Source organism: Sturnus vulgaris, chromosome 13 (genome assembly GCF_052056855.1).
Source record: "Sturnus vulgaris isolate bStuVul1 chromosome 13, bStuVul1.hap1, whole genome shotgun sequence".
Taxonomy (NCBI): domain Eukaryota; kingdom Metazoa; phylum Chordata; class Aves; order Passeriformes; family Sturnidae; genus Sturnus; species Sturnus vulgaris.
The window spans coordinates 17,498,776-17,517,583 of NC_142255.1; the positions used below are offsets into that span (position 1 = coordinate 17,498,776).

General features: G+C 43.8%; 1 protein-coding gene across 1 annotated transcript in view; it reads right to left on the reverse strand.

Annotated features, from left to right (window-relative positions):
- ADAMTS17 (ADAM metallopeptidase with thrombospondin type 1 motif 17) overlaps positions 1–18,808 on the reverse strand; it is a 157,268-nt gene that overhangs the window by 5,458 nt on the left and 133,002 nt on the right. Inside the window, exons 20-22 of the mRNA XM_088172812.1 lie at positions 17,895–18,099; positions 13,717–13,869; positions 1,007–1,184 (exon numbers count right to left, since the gene is read on the reverse strand). Coding sequence (XP_088028938.1) covers positions 1,007–1,184; positions 13,717–13,869; positions 17,895–18,099 — 536 coding nt within the window. The remainder of the gene's footprint in view (positions 1–1,006; positions 1,185–13,716; positions 13,870–17,894; positions 18,100–18,808) is intronic.

The window sequence follows — 18,808 nt, forward strand, 5'->3', positions numbered from 1 at the left end:
ATACTGGACAGCACTATTGGACAGTACTATTCTCTGTTATTTAGCACCTCTGTGTTTTCATGTGTGTTTGAGGTTTCTTAGCCTGTAAGATCAGCTGTGACAGAGGAGGCTGCTCCTTCTGGTAACCTCTTCTTGATTAGAACCCAGCCTCTCGTACCAAAAGGGGACAGGAGGCATCCATGAGGCAGTGCCAGTGTAGCTGATGCCTTAATTTAGCTTCATCTTACTGGTGATGATGTGTGAAATGTAAAGAAACCAACTTGGCTCTTGGAGCTGTGGTGGAACACACAGGGCTGAAGTCTGGAAAAATATATTTTTAGTGTATTTATATTTTTATCCCCTTATAAACCAAGGAAATACAATGTGGAAAATCATGAGATCCCCACAAATTTGTATTAACAGAGGCATTCTTGACTAGGGGCATGTCTTAAATACAGCGTTAAGGTGTTTCAGGAAACAGATGGTTATCACCATACTCCCATCTTAGCCAGGGACACAAGGAATGCAGGAAAGGTGAGGAGGAGGACAGTGACAGAAAATAAAAGGGTTTACAGGAAGAGGCTGGATGCTCTCTTGTCCCCCTGGGTAAATCAATTCATCAAACCACCTGTCAGGGTCATGTATTTTCTTGGGGCATAATGAATTAATGATCTTACTTCACACTCACTGCAGCACGGGCAGTGTGAGGAAGGGTTTGTGATGGAGCAAGAGGCACCTGCCAGCTCCCCCACCTCTGTGATCAATCAATCAATAAATCAATCAGCCAGCCAATCAATGCCATCAGTCACCCACCATTTGTGTGCTCCTGCTGCTCTCTCAGCTCCATCCTCTGCCAAGCACTCCACTGGGCCCAGCCTGAGGCAGGGGTCAGGCAGGACGTGCCCACACCACACCTTCAGTCCGGAGTCTGCCTCAGCCTCTCCCAGTTTCTGGCCCCGCACAATCCCCGCAGCCCCCACTGGGCACCCTGGGCAGCTGGCACCTTCCCCCCAGGCCCCTGACTCACCGAGCCTGGGTGAGGTGATGGTGTTGACGTTGATCCTGTCGTTGCAGACCTCCTGGTGGCACTGCCTGTAGGCCGGGGGCTTGGCCAGGGCCGGGCACTCGCTGCCGTGCCGCCCGGTCACTTTGTGCATGCACTGCACCACCCGCGACTGCAGCCCCTTGCCGCACGTGGAGGAGCACTGCAGGAGAGAGCACACAGCGTTCCTGCCATGGCACATGCACAGAAACAGCACTGACACAGCAGAGGGTGCGGCCACTGCGGTGCTGAGGGCTCATCCTGGCAGCCAGGGACCCTCCATGTGGCTGCTGTGCTGTCCAGGGTGGTTCTGCACCTTCCGTGAGCAGAGGAACTCTCCGGGCACAAGGAAGGAACCTGTTGTGTTACTGCTCTGAGGTCACCTGCTCTGACTGTCCCTTGTGGATGCCCATGGGGTTTTAGCAGACAAAAATGCAATTTCCCCCACCAGTCATGAAGAGGCAAAGCTGAAAAATGTGAAATGCTTAATTATGGACCAGCAGCTTCCACCTCCTTCACTGTGAGGGATCTGGTGGTACTTGGTTTAAAAGCCCTCTCCAAGACTTGGATGGTCTAGCAAGGCTTGCTCCACAGCCAGGATAGCCACAGCCAGGCATGGACACAGGGTAAATCTCAGGGTTACAGCAGAGGCTGGCAGCTCCTGCGTGCCCAGACCTCTGGAAAGCTCTGCTCGGGAGAGAACACATCAGGTATTCCAGTACTCACTCCCATCTATCCCTGCTAACTGTCTGGCACTTGCCTGTCCTCCTGGGAGCAATTGCAAATTGTACTCATGAGTTTTGGCTGCTATTAGCCAGGAGGCCCAGCCTGTTCATATGCTCTCTTTGTTGTCATACAATCAGAGTCCCTCCCTCTCCCTCCCTCTTCCTCTGGCCCAGTCACTTGTGATTTACAATGTCCTACTTGCACGCTGTTCAATTTTAATAAAGCAAACACAGTGAGCACAGGGAGGTGCAGCAGCTGGAGTCAATAAAAGAACCTTGTATTTAACATAAAGAAACAATGGTTTGCAAGACTTGGGTAAGATTCCTGTTTCTGCTAAAGCCACACACAAGCAAATGATGGGGAGTGGAGGAGGTGAGGGAAAGCCCATGAGGTATCAATAGAATGATGTAAAAAAGGTCATGTTTTCTGTCCTCTGTTGTTTCTCACCAAATCAGGGCACTGGAGCTTTATGAAAAATACCATCACCTCAGGGAGGTAATTCTCAAAAGACAGATGCCAAATATTGGAGAGGTTTAGAAGATGGGCACCAGTGAGGCTGGACTGAAGTCCAGGTACAAATCCTGTGTGTGCAGTGTGGATGCTTGTGAGACCTGGATCCAAGGGCAGAACATGTGGATGCACACAGGGCTCCACCTCTACATCCAAAGGTGGTAAATACAGCAAAGCCATGGTCATTGTGGTCTGGAAGTATCACAAGAAACCCCTGCTGTTTGGGTTTTTTCCTTTACAGTCTTCTTGTTCCCATTAAGGTTCAACATACCAGTTTATGACAGATATTTTTACACTTAGATTTTTCACGTGTTCAATTTACATAAAAAATTGATCACTGTCAAGTAATACCTCAGCACTAGTTTTAATATTTAGGATTATGCTGAATGAACCCTTCTCCTGCCCTATAGTGAGCTCTTCCAAAAATCAGCAATTAAAGTCCCTGATTTAAATCCCCTTCACAATCTGAATTTATGCAGTGAGATCACACATTAGTTTTGTGTGTCCCTCAGCTCTTTCCCAGCACTGAGTGCCCTCAGTGACTTCCACCAGCCTGGAAGCCAGTCAGGCACGGCCACTGGATTTAAAGTGCACTATTTTCATCCTGATAAATGCAACTATTAGGCCCTTCCACTTCACCAGTCAAATGCAACCTTTAATCCTCAGGATTTCAGTGCTTTTAGTCTTTACAGTGCTTTACTAACCTTAATCCTCCACAAATTCTTTGCTTTGGGAGGGGAACTGTACATCCATTTTGCAAACAGAATTGGTGTTATCACACAGGCATTAAATGACTCAGGCCATGGGCTTCCTTGACATGATTGTGAGTCTGAAACCTCTGTCTCTGGCTTTTAAGCACTCCCTGTGCTCTTAACAGGGAGGACATGGAGAGAAAGAAGGGAAAAGAGGACAAAACCAGCATTTTTTCCTAAGGTGAATTAGGTTTTCAGATACCAACACACAAACACTCACCTACCTTTGTCTGTGCTCCTGTCTCTGCATTTGTTAACCAGCAAGGAGGGCAAGCAATGAAACTTTTTTCCACAGACATTGCCAATTTCAATCCTCAGACAAATAACAGCAGAGCTTTTGCCTGAAGCAGTTTTATTCCTTCTCCTGGGAGACTGGGATCATCACCTATGCTATGCAATTAATTTTTCACAGCCAGCAAGACAGATTTTAACATCTTTCTTGAACTCTTTAGGGCTTGGCAGCTAAAGGAAGGTTGGACATCTGGCTTATTTTAAGACGAAATTTTCAACTCAGTACTTGGATAGTCTCTTTCCTAGGAATTTCAATAGGAAATAGGAATAGATACGAAATACATACAAAGGGGGGATTGTTACTCATGCTGCACTATGAGAAGAGGACATCATTAAAAAAGGCATAAAAATCCAACTCCAACTGCACAGCAAATTCTCATAAATACCTCCTCTCCTTCTCTGGATAGCTAAATGCACTGCTATGGACTCTGTGTTCCCAGATGTTTGTGGAGCAAGGAACCATATCATACAGAATAATTTTCAGGGCTGGATTCACCAGAGAAGACCCATCAGCAATGTGCCTCCTCTGGGAAGCTGGGGCTGGGACAAGGGGCTGAGCAGAGGTGCTGGTGCCAAAGAAAGAAGTGGATCTTCCCCTTCCACCAGTGCCAGTGGTGTCACTCTCACAAAAATGCATGTGCAAAATGCACAGAGTTTAACCATAATGCCCTAAACTGACAATACCAGCACTGTAAACTGGAAATTCACCCCCATGCAAAGATCAAAGGGTTGCTCAGCACTGTAAAATAGAGGTGGTTAATAAACAGCTACAAAAAGTGAAGCTAATGAGAGCCCCTGTAACTCCCAGTTCAAACACTGCTTAGGAAGGCAGAGGCAAGACAAAAATGCCTCCATTCACATTCCTTGGCAGTAACATGCAAGCCAGTGGGGATATCCAGAAGGAAATAAACTCACAAATTGTCAAGGCAGCAGCTGCATTCAACAGCTTAAAGAAGATTTACTCACTGAAAAACTCTAACCTTAGGAGCTATGATTTTTCAACTGGAATGCTATTTCCACCTTAGGATACTGATATGAAAGCTTGAAATCTAGCAAAGGTGCTGACAGATGTCTAATTGCTTTGAAAGCAAATGCCTCAGGAGAATATTAGGTATTAAAATAGAACAAATTTACAGAAAGTGCTGAGATCTGTCAGGGCCTTCATCAACTCCTGGTCTACAACAGATAGCCAGAGAAAGAGAGGGGAATGAGAATGACTTAAGCCAGGGCAGCACAGCAGAGAGTCCAAAGAATCCCTCTGTTGAGGCTTAATGGGGACAGAAAAGGTACAGATTTACCAGCACTGAGACAGGTTCAGGACTGAATGGGATAATGGATCATTGCTGAGGGCTCCTGGGAGGCTGAGATACATTTCAGACCCCAGGACACCTTCAGAAATGTCACTTTTCTAACCTCCAAGGGATAGATGGAAATCTTTTTTTTTTTTTTTTTTTTTTTTTTTTTTTTTTGGTAAGAGACTTTTCCCAGCAGAAGCAGGAGGTCACAGCATCCCTGCAGCCAATCCTGAGCACACTCCAGCATGGAGAGGGCTGATCTGTCAGAGGGAGATCCAGATCTACATGACTGTCATAACTAAGCTGCAGGCAAGAGGGGCTTTTCTCTTTATTCGTCAGTCTGCAGTCATGTGATGTTTAAAGATACTGGTTTGTCCCCAGTTTGCTGGTAGGTGCTGAAGCCAAGGATAACACCATGGCTAAAGCTCCAATATTGAGAGATAGAGTCATGCTTTACTGACTTCAGAGTTCAAGTATTCAGGGCGTTAGGGTAGAGTGTTTTTCCCCTCGGGGGTCTTATTTCTTGCCTCTATGAAAGTCAGAAAGAAAGCAAGACAAGTTCCTATTAAAAACATTCTAACACAGCATCTGAGATGAATGACAAAGGTCCTGTAATTGCTCCCTTCCCGGGACCTTAATAGCACACACATGTGTGCTCTGAAAGCCAGTGCTCCACACACCTTCACATCAGGCTTTTTATGAGGATCACTAATTTAAACCCCATAGTTCTAGCAGCGTGCAATGTTCTTTCATAGTGTAATACTCTTTCATAAACACCGGGTCAACTTTCACCACGGCATCATGCTAAAGAAAGAAATATCTGTCTTTTCACTGATAAGATCTAATTAGCCCAAAGCAAACTGTAAGCTGTTTTTCAAGCTTCCTTGTTCTTTTCTTCTTTTTGAACCCCAGATCTGTAAAAGAACATATCTGGTCTTGCTTACAACAATCTTTCATTTGGAAACTTCTGTGAAATGACTGATTTGTTTAATTTAACCAAGAAGAAAAAAATGCATACCCTTCTGACTCAGTATGGGAAGAAACAATAAATTATGGCAGCAAATGCTCGTGGCTGATGTGACAGTATCTTAGCAGGAAAAGAGAAGCAATTTTTACAAACTGCCTACAGCTGTACTTTCAAACTGCACGACCCCAAGGAACAAGACCTGACCAGCACATCCAGCATGTTTCACTGCATAATTAAGCTTGGCTTTGCTATTCTGAAAAGTTCCATTGTGTACAGAGTTCAGAGATTAAAGGCTGAACACATGAATATTCTGGGTAGTGACAGTGCCCCTAAAGTATTTGTGCAGTGGAGCCCAGGTGGATGCTGATGAGAAAATGCCATTTAATCCAATATTCCAATCAGATAGAATTTACTTCTCACAAGGTTTCAAACTGGATTTCAAGACCAGGCTCAAGCAGAGCTGTGGGGTGATACAGTGCTGTCCACAAGGGACCATTTTCTAGCAGGTCACCTACTGCACTTGTGTCGTGCTTGGATCTGTGACAGAAAGTGGAAATACTCTAGAGCTTATTCCACAAGGACCTGATGGTAAAAAACACCTAATGCAAAAGGCATAATCAAGGTAATTTTAAATATCCTCAGTAGTAATGGACAGCTATGGGATGACAGAACTCAGACTGGATGCTGGAGAATCCCCCCTGCTCCTGTGAGCACTGTGAGCTGCTCATGCTGAGGGCAGGCTCTCAGGGCTCACACGAGCTCTACTCCCACCCTGGCTCCTGCCCCAGGTGAGAGAATATCCTGGGAGCTGAAACCCCACTGAATGCATTATTAGCTACTATTAGTTACTCAGTTAAGGATCAATGCTCCCCCAATGCAATTTATTAAAGAAAGTAATTAGAAACTAAGGACTCTTTGGGATTTTTTAATTTCAGCAAGAGGCTGCTCATCTCTCTTTCAGTCCTGCCTGAGCATTTTCTGGACATGGAGCTACCCAGCTCTGACATGTGTGATGCTGGCTAACACTGTTTCATCTCTTTGCACAGTCAGTCAGACTGGTACTCATTGCTCCTTAAAAGTGTTCTGGGAGATTGTCACCTTAATGCCTTGGTAGTCATTATAAATCTCAAAAGGTTATTGAAAAGACTGCAAAATTACAGCAGTCCCTGCTAGCAGTACATACTGTGTGCTGTAAGTATTCAAGGGGAAAATCCTCTTTAGACAGGTACTACAGAGTTTAAATGGTGAATTACTACTCCCCATATTCTCAAAACCATGATCCTGGACACTGTAACATCTCAGGGTAACTCAGAGAAAATTAATGCCAATACTTGAACAGGCTTGTCTTTCACTCTTTCTTCTTTTTCACTTTAAAAAACAAGAGTAAAAAAATCACAAGTAATTTCATTTCCAATTCACTGGTCTTGGTGGAAGGCTTTAACTCTCCATCAAAAAAAAAAATGCACTTAATGGATCAAGCTTTTAAATAAAAATATCAAAAAAGAGAAGTTACTCTTCCAGTTAATAGGATCACTGGAGGCTGTATTGGAATATGAGACAATAACACTGTGGCAGAGCCTGCCCCACTTCAAACAAAACACTGATTAATCTGATCTTTTTGCAGCACATTCTCCATTACTACAGAAACTTCACAATAATTTGTACCATGGATGTTCCCAGAAACTCCAGTGGAGATGAGCTGTGCAATCTGTTGTGCAAACAAGGAGCAGTTTGAAAGGCACAAACAGGACTTGGTTTCTGGAGCCTGCAGAGCCCAGGGGAAGGACATGGCCAGCACTGCAGTCAGCATCTCTTGCCCTTCCATGCCCAGTTCCCAACCAGAGCTGCATCCACTGGGGCTGGCTCTTAGCCCAAGCCTAGGCACAGGCTCGACCTTGTTTAAATGCCATTATGCAACATTTCCACCTCTGCCCACAGCTAAAGACATTCCACAGATGTGGGGACAGGCACAGAGCAAAAGGGTGGGGTTCATCTTACTGAACCAGCCCCTTCAAATTCAAGTGTCCCTGGCTGGTAAAACCAATTTTGGGCCATTTGATCTCATCTCCTGTAGGGAGGGGTGTTTTGAGATCTAGCTGTTGGCAAGAAAGGCTGTGGTTTGCACATCAGTGATCATGTGCCAGAGCCACAAATCCCAGGGAACCACAGAAGCAGGGTATTTAACTACCAAAGCTTGTTAGATCCTCTCCTGTCCCACCCAGCTCCATCACCTTCTGGACAACAACTGAGATGCACCAGTAAGGCCTGTGGACAACCTTCCAGTGCTGCTGAAGGCTCGTGGGCAGCCATAAATCACAAAGTTGTTCAGTGGCAGGGAAAGGTCTGTCAGCTCTGATGTGCCACTGCAGTTTTAAGTTACCAGTCCTCCTGCAGAGTTTTGTCTCATTCCAACAAGAAAAGTAATTTTTTCCGAGGTAGAAGAAGATGAACTTAGTTCTGACCTTTATGAAGAATAACCAAGTTGTCCATACCTTATCATAAACAGATGTCAGGTCAAGCCATGAATTTGTAATGAATGTTAGAACAAAGGGCAGTTTTGCTTCTATATTTATAACAGCTTTGAATACACCTCTCAAACCACAGCTGTCGTTGATTTACTCTTCTTATTATGTAATATGAATTAATCATTAAAAGTGAGGCACATAGAGGATTTTGTTGATGTTCCCAATCATTTGGACCTTGGAAAATATGCCTTCCTGGCACTGGGAGATTGTAGAGTATTTTTGAAAAAGAAAAAGCCCCAAAACCCAACACGTTTTTTGGTGTACTGCAAGGCTGGGGGTTTATCTCTCAGAGAATGAGACCTCCTGTAATCCTGCCAAAACAATTAATTTGCAATTACAAATCCTTGTTACCACCCACTGTGATGAATGACTGCTGATCTTCAGCGTGAAGCACCTCAATGTCTGGCACAAAGCCAGTATTTTTCTTATGGGAAATTAGATTCTTTTTTTCTCTCCCTACTGTTAATGTCCTCCTGGGATGAGAACCCATCTCCAGCATTTCACAGGCTCAGCAAGTTCTGTAAAGGAATTGGCAACTCTGGATGCCCAGGGAGGGCAGGTGGCTATGGAGGATTTTCCAGATGTGCTTTATCACTATTGACACTATTTGGCAACAAGAATATTGTTTAACATTACACTTTGCCAAGCTTATCATTACTGGTGCTTTCCAGTTTCTGGAGTGTACAATCTCTCTGAATCCAGTGAAAGTTGTGCCAGGTGGTTATACAAGATGTGAAGTGGTAGAAATAAATTTTTTCTCTACTTTCTCTGCTAGCTGAAGCCCAGCTTGGTGTGTCATAGATCTGCTTTCTCCTGAGAGCACAAACCTGTGATGGTTCCTACCCAAACCCCAAAGATTCTGCAGAGCCCACCAGGTCAGATCCTTCTCTGCATGGCATTGGCACAAACCTGCATTAACTCAAGTGCCTGAATTAGTCTGGGTTTACCCTCATGTAAGAGACACTGATACCTGACCCAGTGTGCTGAGTGAGATCCCTGGCCCGTGGCCAGTGGGTTGTAGGGAAGAATGAAAGACAGTTACCCTGGATTTACACTGGGTTATCTGAGATTAATACAGGCCTTACTATTTACAGAGCACCTACTGTAACTGCAAAGAAAAGAATATGGCAAAGCCAACATGCTACAAGGCTTCTATGGGTCTTTCTTCTTCTAAAATTCTTTTCATTGGGCTAGGTAATATAATAGGTTAATGAGCTAAATTGTTGCCTGAGGGACAGAAGTTGCATGTTTAAACTTCCACCCACAGAGCTGAAAATGCCCCTTGTGAAAGTCAGAGGTAATGATGGAGCTTGTGTGTCTGGCTTATAATTCCACCTTTCTTGATACAACTCCAGTGAAATGGAGAATAGTCAAAAAAATGAAACTGGGAGCCCTGAACCATTCTATGCTATTGGCTCCAAATACAGAACTTTAGTCAGGACAGAATTTAAGGCATGTGAAATAGAGAAAAAATTAAGTAAAACTGGAAATAAAGAAAAATCCATAAAAATCTTGTGGAGAATTTCTCCTGCTATATAACCTTGCCTCCTCAACTACACTTTAGAAGAGTCCAAAGGACAACTGGATGAAAGGAACTAAAAAAATACAGCCTCGACCTGTACAGAACTAAAGAATTACTAAGGCTGGGAAAGACCTCCAAGGTCAAGTCCAACCTTTGTCCAAACACCACCTTGCCCACTAACCCCTAGCACTGAGTGCCACCTCCACTTGGTTTTTTGAGCACTTCCAGGGATGGTGACTTCACCACACCCCTGGGGAGCCTGTTCCAATGCTTAACCACTCTTTCCAGTGATGAACATCTTCCTAATATCCAACCTGAATTTGTGCTATCTCTGGTTGTCTGGGAGAAGAGCCTGACCGCACCTCAACACAAGCTGCTTTGAGGTGGTTGTGGAGAGCAGTGAGCTCTCCCCTGGGCCATCCTTTCCTGCCACATCACTGCTGGAGCAGCAGAGGAGAGAGCTGAGGACAGGAGGCAGCCTTGGGTGGCTAAAAAGCAGCCCCTGGTGCTGCTCTCACCTTCAAGCACAAGATCTGTGTCACCACCACAGCTCACCAACACCTCCAGATCCCTGCATCATCTGGGACACATTTCCATAGACTCCAATGCCAAGTGCAAGTCCTGCAGCTGCTCCTTCCAGCACAGCCTGGGGCAGGGAATGGTGTGGAGCTGGGCTGTGTGTCCTGCTCAGCTGCCCAGAGAGCCACACACATAAAGACACACTCTGTTCTTGCAGGAATGTAATCCTCGATGTAAAGTTTGTCAGCAAAAATATAATTCACCATGAAAGAATGAACTACTGTCTTGCTAAAGCATCAAGAGCAGTCTGGGAGTCTGAGGCAAGTGTTGGGAAACTGAGCAACCTGTGTTTGTTCCTCTGACCAGCACAACTACAACAAAAATGTAAAAACGCTTCCAGTGCTAGAACATTTAACAGCTCGGATTTCAAACAAGAAGGAACTATTTCAAAGCTGAACGAGTGTATGAGATGTTTGTTTCTCTAACTGAATGCAAACTGGATGTGGAATTTCCTCTTGGAAGAAACGACTGAATGGGAGATGGCTTGGACTCCCTTTTGTATATTGCATCATGTACAAAAAAGGATGATATGATGAATTGCAATTCTGAAGAATCCGGGCAAAAACAAAATAATTATTTCAGGTTAACACCTTCAGTGGGTCTTGCATTGTGCAATTCATGTTTCTGTTAGGTTTGAAGACTCTGGGGCCAGGGACAGTTTAGTTATGAAACTTGTATCACCAATGCTGAGTAAAATGCCAAAAATAATACTTATATCCCTTTAAGTTAATGGGTTTAAAAGAGAAGTGGCATCAGTGGAGAGAAGCTGCAAGTTCAGTAGCAGTGGTAACAGAAGTCTAGTAACAGAACAACTCTCTGTCTTTAGATTTCCAGTACAGTCTGTTAATCTCAAGCACTGGGCTAACAAAGGCAAACTCAGAGCTATTTAAAAGAACTTTACAAACCTGGCCTTATGTGTTTGCAAAGTGAACTGGATATATCAGTTCCTTGTGCAACACTTGAAACATGCTGCCAAAATATTAAGAATATACAAACATGACAATCAGCTCCAAATGCTTTCCACAGCTACAGGACACAGCAAGGACCAGCTGCAAGTACACCTGACAGAAGATGGGATAAAATCCTTCTTCTTTCAGGCATAGATAATGGCAACAGAGATGTTGCTAAGGCCAGTGGATGAGGTTTGGCTGGTGGGTGCAGGTCTCAGATCAGCATGGCCTCGTCTCCAGCCCTCACCTCTCCTACATGGGAACTGAGAACATAAAATCCCAATTTGTCTGGGGTAGGGGTGCAGGTTTTACTGCTGCTGGGAGCTCCTTAGGGAGCTGATCCATCTCCTCATGCACAGAGTCCTTGTAGTCTACAAATACTGTCACTACTAACACAAAAATAACATTCTGTCATACCACCCAAACAGCCTGCTCTATTTACAAGTTGTATCTGGACTTGACTTTTTAAATGAGGTTTTCCCTCTCTCTTACATGACTTCCCAGCATCTTCAAAGAGGATCTAGGTTTGGGAAATTAAGGATCAGAGGCCAAGTCACCAGGCAAGCTGTTTGCACATGAAGCATCAAAGCCCATTATTTTAATCTGTGGTAATTACCACTGTTAGTTAAATCGTGCTTCCCTGATGGTTCTCAACAATAAGCAACAAACGCACAACACATTAATTGCACAAAGTTGTTGCTTGTTCTGAGATCAATTTGTATTAACAGTAAAAGTTTCCATCTTAGTCAGCAAAGCTCTCTCACAGTGACTTTTACAGGGCTGGGAACAAATGTTTTACAGTGGAATTTTGCCTGGGAAGGATGAATTTTAAGGAGTTCACTATAAGCTAATGACTACAGACTTTGTGTTTCTCCTTAAAGGAGGAACTGTTTTGAGCCAGAGTTGCTGATAGCTGTAAAGGCTCCCCTCCTAAGTTCAAGCCCTCTATTAAATCTTCTGGATCCTCATGATGAAAATCCTTCACTCAGGATTTGTGAAGAATTGAATTCCACACCAAACATTTCAGCTATCTGGGTTTCTGGAACAATATATTTTCTTCTAAGAATTGTACCTACCCTTTTCTAGCAAACTCTACCCATCTACTCAGAGAATAAGAATCTAATTGTGTGACCTAAGTGTCCGGTCAGAATTAACCAATATGTCTAGAATTTTAAATGCTCATTACAAACCAAATCTAAGTCCAAGAACATCCTGCTGGACTCACACAGGGTGAAATTCCTGGGAAGCAGAGCACTGGCACAAGCTCCCTGCAGACAGAAGCAGGTCACTTATGCAGCACACAAGCTTTTGTGCCCTCCTGCACAGGGATGATCCTGATCCTGAGTTAAGAATCACAAATAACAAGTGATTTTGCACTGATCCTGCCCTGCTCACATGCAGACATTAAACCCATCAAACAACACTGTTTACTGTGACCCATGTAAGATTGCAGCCATCCCAGCAGTGAGCCAACGTCTTTATCAGATTGGAACTGTTCACACAACACTGAACTTTCAATCCATGTCATCAGTGAATACACAATTATTTCATATTCCTCCCTATCAAGAGAATCCGGGTCCATTTGTATGCCAAGATGTTTTAGTGATCCACAAACAAACAAACAAACAAATACATAAATAAACAATGTTATTACACCTGTTAACACATGGAGACTGTTTGTTTTGGCCATCTTGCATGGACTCTGAGTGCCAGGTTATGAATAAAATAGTGTTCAATACTGTAAACATCTTGTGACATAAATTCCTGGCTCAGCATAAATACTCTGTATGTGGCAGGTTCTTCCTGCATTCTCCAGCACTGACACCATTACATTCATGTATCTATGACAGAATATATTCATAATTGTAATTCCTAAAAAAAAATGCAATCACAGATAAGCCAATTTGCCCATCCTGGGCCTCTGCTTCACTGGATTTTGCTTGCTGGAGTTTGGGTTTTTGGAAAGCCAAGTGCAACTACTGTATCCCAGTGGTTTCTGCACATGCCGTACATTCCAGAACAGAAAGCAGGTTTTCTGTTTAAAGAACAGCACAGTTAGAAAGATAAGATAAAACCAAACTGGAATATAATATTGCTGGGAAATTGTAGTCCTTTATGCAAACACAAAGTCAGCAATGTAAAGGATGCTTTCTGAACAACACTGGCAAGGGTTGAGTTTCTCACACTGCCAGGCTTCCTTCCCAAGCAAAACCTTGTATTACTTTAAGATCAGAATGCAAATACAGAGCAGACTCTGCTCTGGTTTAATCCACTGCATACAGGAATTAATTTCACTGATGTCACTGGAGAAACAAAGCTCAGACAGGCCTAAATGAAGGTAGGCTCCAGCCCTGAGGAAGGGACTGATGGTTTTGGCTCAAGCCTTTCTTTCATTTCAGGTGGCTGCAATGAGTCTAGGACTGGACTACGTGTGTAGGTCCTAGGTACCCTGAAAACCAGTTAAACCTTTGCTTCCTAAATATTTAAACTACAAATTAATGCAGACAGCATGTAGGAGCTCAGCAACCTGAACATCTTTGCTCTCAGAAAGAAAACACCACAAAGTGTTTGCTGTTACCTTGGACCAGTCTCCCGTTTTCCACTCGTAACAGCCCGTGTGATCCTCGCACTCCTCCTCATCTCTCGGCCTGGTGGCTGCATCACATTTGCCTTGGGAGTTTGTGCACGTCACTGTTCTTTTCTGAATTCCCCTGCCACAGTCTGCTGAGCACTGCAAAACACCAAGGGTTTGGTTTTTGTTACATGGTGCTTAGAAATGATGGCTTTTATGTTGGTAACACAGCTCAGAGGGAAAGCTTGGGTTATGAACACTGAGGAAAATGATAATCCGTAAGATTTTATTACAATCATCTAAGCCACTCATACATGAGTAATTTGAAGAGCATGATGACTGCTTGTGAAATATTTTACTTATGAGAAATGGCAATTCTGAAAATCAACCTTCTTTAAAAAACCTCAGCTGGCTTTTTGCTAGAATTGATGCCACTAAATCTTCTGCTGAGGAGCTCCTCATTCATACTGAAGGACACAATGAGATTCATTACTCAGAACTGCCACATCCCTTGATGTATCATGGGATACATCAAGGGTGATAAATGGTGGTGTTAAATGTAATTTTAAATCACAGTAGCAGGAGACCACTGTTATAAACACGTTTCTGTAGTACAGTTTGTGCATATCATGGCAAAGTCACAATTCTCACACGTTCTCATGTGGAACACACACATCACGTTCACATTTTGATTTGCCATCTCTGCCTTAATGCTGAAAACTCTAACAAACATTTCCTGAGTGAGCACAAATTATCCACAAATGTTCTTGTGCCTGGGCTCTATGGAATTAGTATCTAAAGAGCAGGGATATCTGGTCACTCACTTGTTATCTTTGCCAGTGGTTGGAAATTCTTGTTTAATGAAGAATTTGTCTTGATTTTCTTGGCTGTATGAGGTGGGTAAAGGACACTGGCACGAAATGAACCCAAATATCTGTTTTCAATAAGCAGTTTGGTAATAGAGCACCTGCTGTCACAGCCAGTCCTTGTCACCACCCCTGAGCACAGCCAGTCTGCCTGCTCCTCATTCTCATGCCACTGCAGTGGTTAAGAGTGAGAAATTGTCTTGCAGAGCCACTGGGGACAGGTGGGTGGAGAAATGATCTATGTACCAGCTGAGATAAAAACTAACCTCCTCTGGCATGTCAAGTTCTCCCCTTCGGGGGGCCAGCAGGGAAAAGACAGTTGATTTGACACTGAATAAATAGTGAAGATATGAGATATTCTGTGAGGTCTTTTGAACATGTTCCAAGAAGCTTCTCCATCCAGGGGGTCTATGCTGGAAACAAGCATCAGCTTGATATAAATTACATCAAATGGACAAATCTCAGCATGCCTGTCTAACCGTCTTAAAAACACAATCCAGGCAGCTCTGACCTGCTGGCCTTGTTAAGGACATGAGTGACAAGCGTTTATGAGCTGGCAAGCAAACAGACATGCCTTTAAATACTTCACAGCACTACAAAGTGACTCCTTGAAAATCTGGGAAACCTTCCACTTAATTTACTGTGTGCTGCTCACGGCGTGACCCCCTCACGGATGTAACATCTTTGTAAGGAGCACAATGTAAAGTTCTAAGACAGGGGGATGAATTCTTCCCAGCTTTGCAGAATTCCACAAAATGCTTTGCTGGACTGCTCAGAGCACAAGGCTTGCCAGAGATCCCAGGCTGGAGCTCCCTAAATGGTACCTTAAAGCCATGAATTTGGCCCAAGTTGGGTAGACTTTCCCAAATTATATATCATTTTCCTCAGGCCCCAGGGTGGACTCCTCAGGGTTGCACTCGTTCATCTCAAACTACAAAGCTCAATATATAAAAATCTTTGGAACGGTCCAAATTACTCGAAGTAAATCAAGCTGAAGTGGGAGTATTTTTCACAGTAGGAGAAATCTCTAGGTGGGTTTTACAAGCAAGTCTGGGAAAAACACCAACTGTTTGTTCTTCCCACAGCTTTTAAGTCATTTACAGATTAATACTGCATATACTTTCCTAGACAAAACAGCATGAGCAAGGAGGTTTCCAACAGATCTTTGGTGGTCACATATAAATCACCCTCTTTAAGAGGTTTTTTTCCTTTCCTCAAGTCATCTGTTTTCATGAAGAATTTCCTAATACATAGATTTTACAAAGAGTCTACAAATTAATAGACACAGTTTCTGTGTGTCTACTCAAGATCATTAAGTCTTATTTTATTAACAAAATACTTTGTCAGATGCCATGAGGCTTTGCAAAGGAGCAACACAACTTTGCAGTTAAGACACAACTCCTTTATCTGAAGGAAATCCATATTTTTTTCCACTTTAGTTCTCTAGCAGTAGAAACATTCACCTTCTCCTGACAGTCTCTATTTTTATCATTAAAAATGGGTTGAGCAGTACTTTGTCCAAAACAATCTCAAGTGTTTGGCAATACAAGGGGAACTTAATTTTTTCCACAATGAAGATTGCATTGGAATTTGCTGTGAAAACACACATTTTTGACCAGGGACCAGACATCAGTGCGGTCAACTGTGTTGTATAAGCAAGAAGTTGAAAAAAAAATAGATCAGAAAATTGATTTATAAAAATCATACAATTACAGTGATATTTATTCCCCAACATCAGATTAACATGCTAAGGAATAAAGTGATTACCACTGAAGAAAGTCCTAGGTGTGAGAAGAGTTCACACTGGCAGAGCATCAAATGTGTCCTGGAGTCAACTGTGCTACATAACAGCAGAAATGGGCCAGAATAACAAATTCAAAATTACAAGTGCACAGTTACAGACCCAACAAAAGTAAATAAATGTATCAAAGGATAAGTAAATCAGCTATTGAAAAAATGATCTAAAAATGCTGTGTGTTTGCAAAGGAGTTACGTGGTCATGGATATGGAAGATTTCCACTGATCTGTTACTTGACTTACTCTATTCCATAATAGGGAGACAGAAGTACCTGGGATTGTTAACAAAAGACTCAAGTAAAAAATCCACACGTAAACCAGATAGGAACTGCACCCTAATCTCAGCTATAAACAGTTCAGCTGGTTTAGCTATAAGAAATAAAGAGGGCATCATCTGAAAGGGGAACGTCTACAACACACAAAAGACCCATCAGACAACTTACTAAAACCTTGGTGTGTTTCTGCACATCTTTTGTAATGAAAGAACTCAGACAGAACACGGATCTCATGCACCAGTGAATGGATCCAGCACCCCACTGAAAGGGAACACTGCTCTCACTAAACCATCACCTCTCTTGCCAAACTAAGATTTCCTGTCCAGGAGGTGCACAATGAAATCCCATTGTGCTTGTGAGGAGACAGTTCCTCAGGATCCCTTCTATCCTGAGCTTCTGTGACTTTTAAGCACATTTCTAACAATAATATTTAGCAAAAGCTCTTTCACAATGTTTTAAACAGGAGCTCCCTGTTCCAAATAGAGGTGAATAATGAGTCCTTCCCATAGGAAGTGCTGTAGCTGGACAGCCAGGCTGGAATGAGGCTGGCAGAGCTGCAACCCTGCACCCAGAGTGGAAAGAGCTCATCACTCAGGTGAGCCTAGCAAATACAAAATCAGAGTGAACTTGGGCGTCCTGTAAGGATTGTTACTCACAGGGTACAGACAAAGTTGCCCTGCACTAGCTGAGCCCTGGTCATGAACTGCAGGCACACTCCCAGATCACTCTGCTGCTAAACAAAACCCAGGGCAACTGTCTAGATCTCCCATGCATTCGTAACACTTGGGAAAAATTTCTTTACTCTGCAACTACTCTGAGATGCACCTTTTATACAAAATATCACCAGCTTTTTCTTGTTCCTGGAATTACACAAAAGAAGGCTGGATAGGGCCCAAAGACTGTGCATTCTCTGTAACATGCAGATACCTGATAAGCCTGGTATTTCTTCATACCACATTTAAATGGAGCTAAAAGCCCTGGGTTACTGCACTTCTGGCCTTAGGTCAGTGAAACGTTTTTCCTTCCAGTTTTCAGATGGAAAGATACAGTCACTAGAGCCCATCTAAACTCTGCCTTTCTAACCCATCTGGTCTGTAAACCAAATCTCAGCTCCTCACTGCTCACAGATGAAAGTCCTGCCCAGCACTCCAGTGCTGTGAGGGTGCTGACCATGAGAACCATGGATTAGGGCCAGTGTATCCGGAGCTCTAAGCAGTCTGGCTCCTTTCTGGAGTGAAGTTCCTACCTTTGACCACTCTGATGCTTCCCAGATGGACAGGCAGTCCCTTCCCTCACAGCTCTGCACCGTGGCTGGTTTGCTGCCCAGGCAGTAGAGATCCCTGGTGTTGACGTAGGTGCCGTTCTGCAGCTGATAAACACAAGTGACCTCCCGGTGCTGCACACCCTTCTCACAAGTGGCAGAGCAGGGACTCCAGTGGCCAGTCACCCACCTGGGAAGGAGCCAGAGGATAAATGTTAGCAAACTGTTGGAATAAAACATTATGCTTCACTTCAAACCAGTGAGAAATGGGTCTTCCTGGATTTGTGGGTGCTTTGATGGTGCTGTGCTTTCGTCACCCTGAGCTCACTGGTCCCCTCTGGGAGCTGAAGTGTGTAAAGCAGGAGTGTCAGCATCCAAGGGAATATTCCTTCCCGACTCCACACCAGGCAAAACCCCAAACTCTGCACCACTCCCTTTAACCCCACTGTCTGCAGTGGGGCTGTTTTATTCCCTCAGATAAAGACAGACTTGCTGCAGACCATCCTGCAAGACCATTCCTTGAAAGGGAAAGGAGACATCCTTCCCCCTCTGTCTTCAGCTCCACTGACTCCAGCAAGTGCTGAAGCACCACAGTGGGGCTACAAGGCAGTGAATAAAGTGTCTAAGAAGGATCTGAAGGAGGATGGATGGAGGGAAGGACAATTTTTTTCTAAAAGAAAAGCAGCATCGATCTTTAGCTTCCTGCAATCTGTCAGTGAGGAGCATGTGCTCTGTAATTACAGGCATTTCTGGGTGGAGAGAGGGACTGCAGCAATAACTGTGCAGGCACTGAGCATGCCTTTCTCACCAGGCAGCTGACCTTCTAGCCTCTTATTCAGGACTGTCATCCAGATCAGCATCCCTACACCATGAATCTTTTACTTGTCACCCAATCCTGG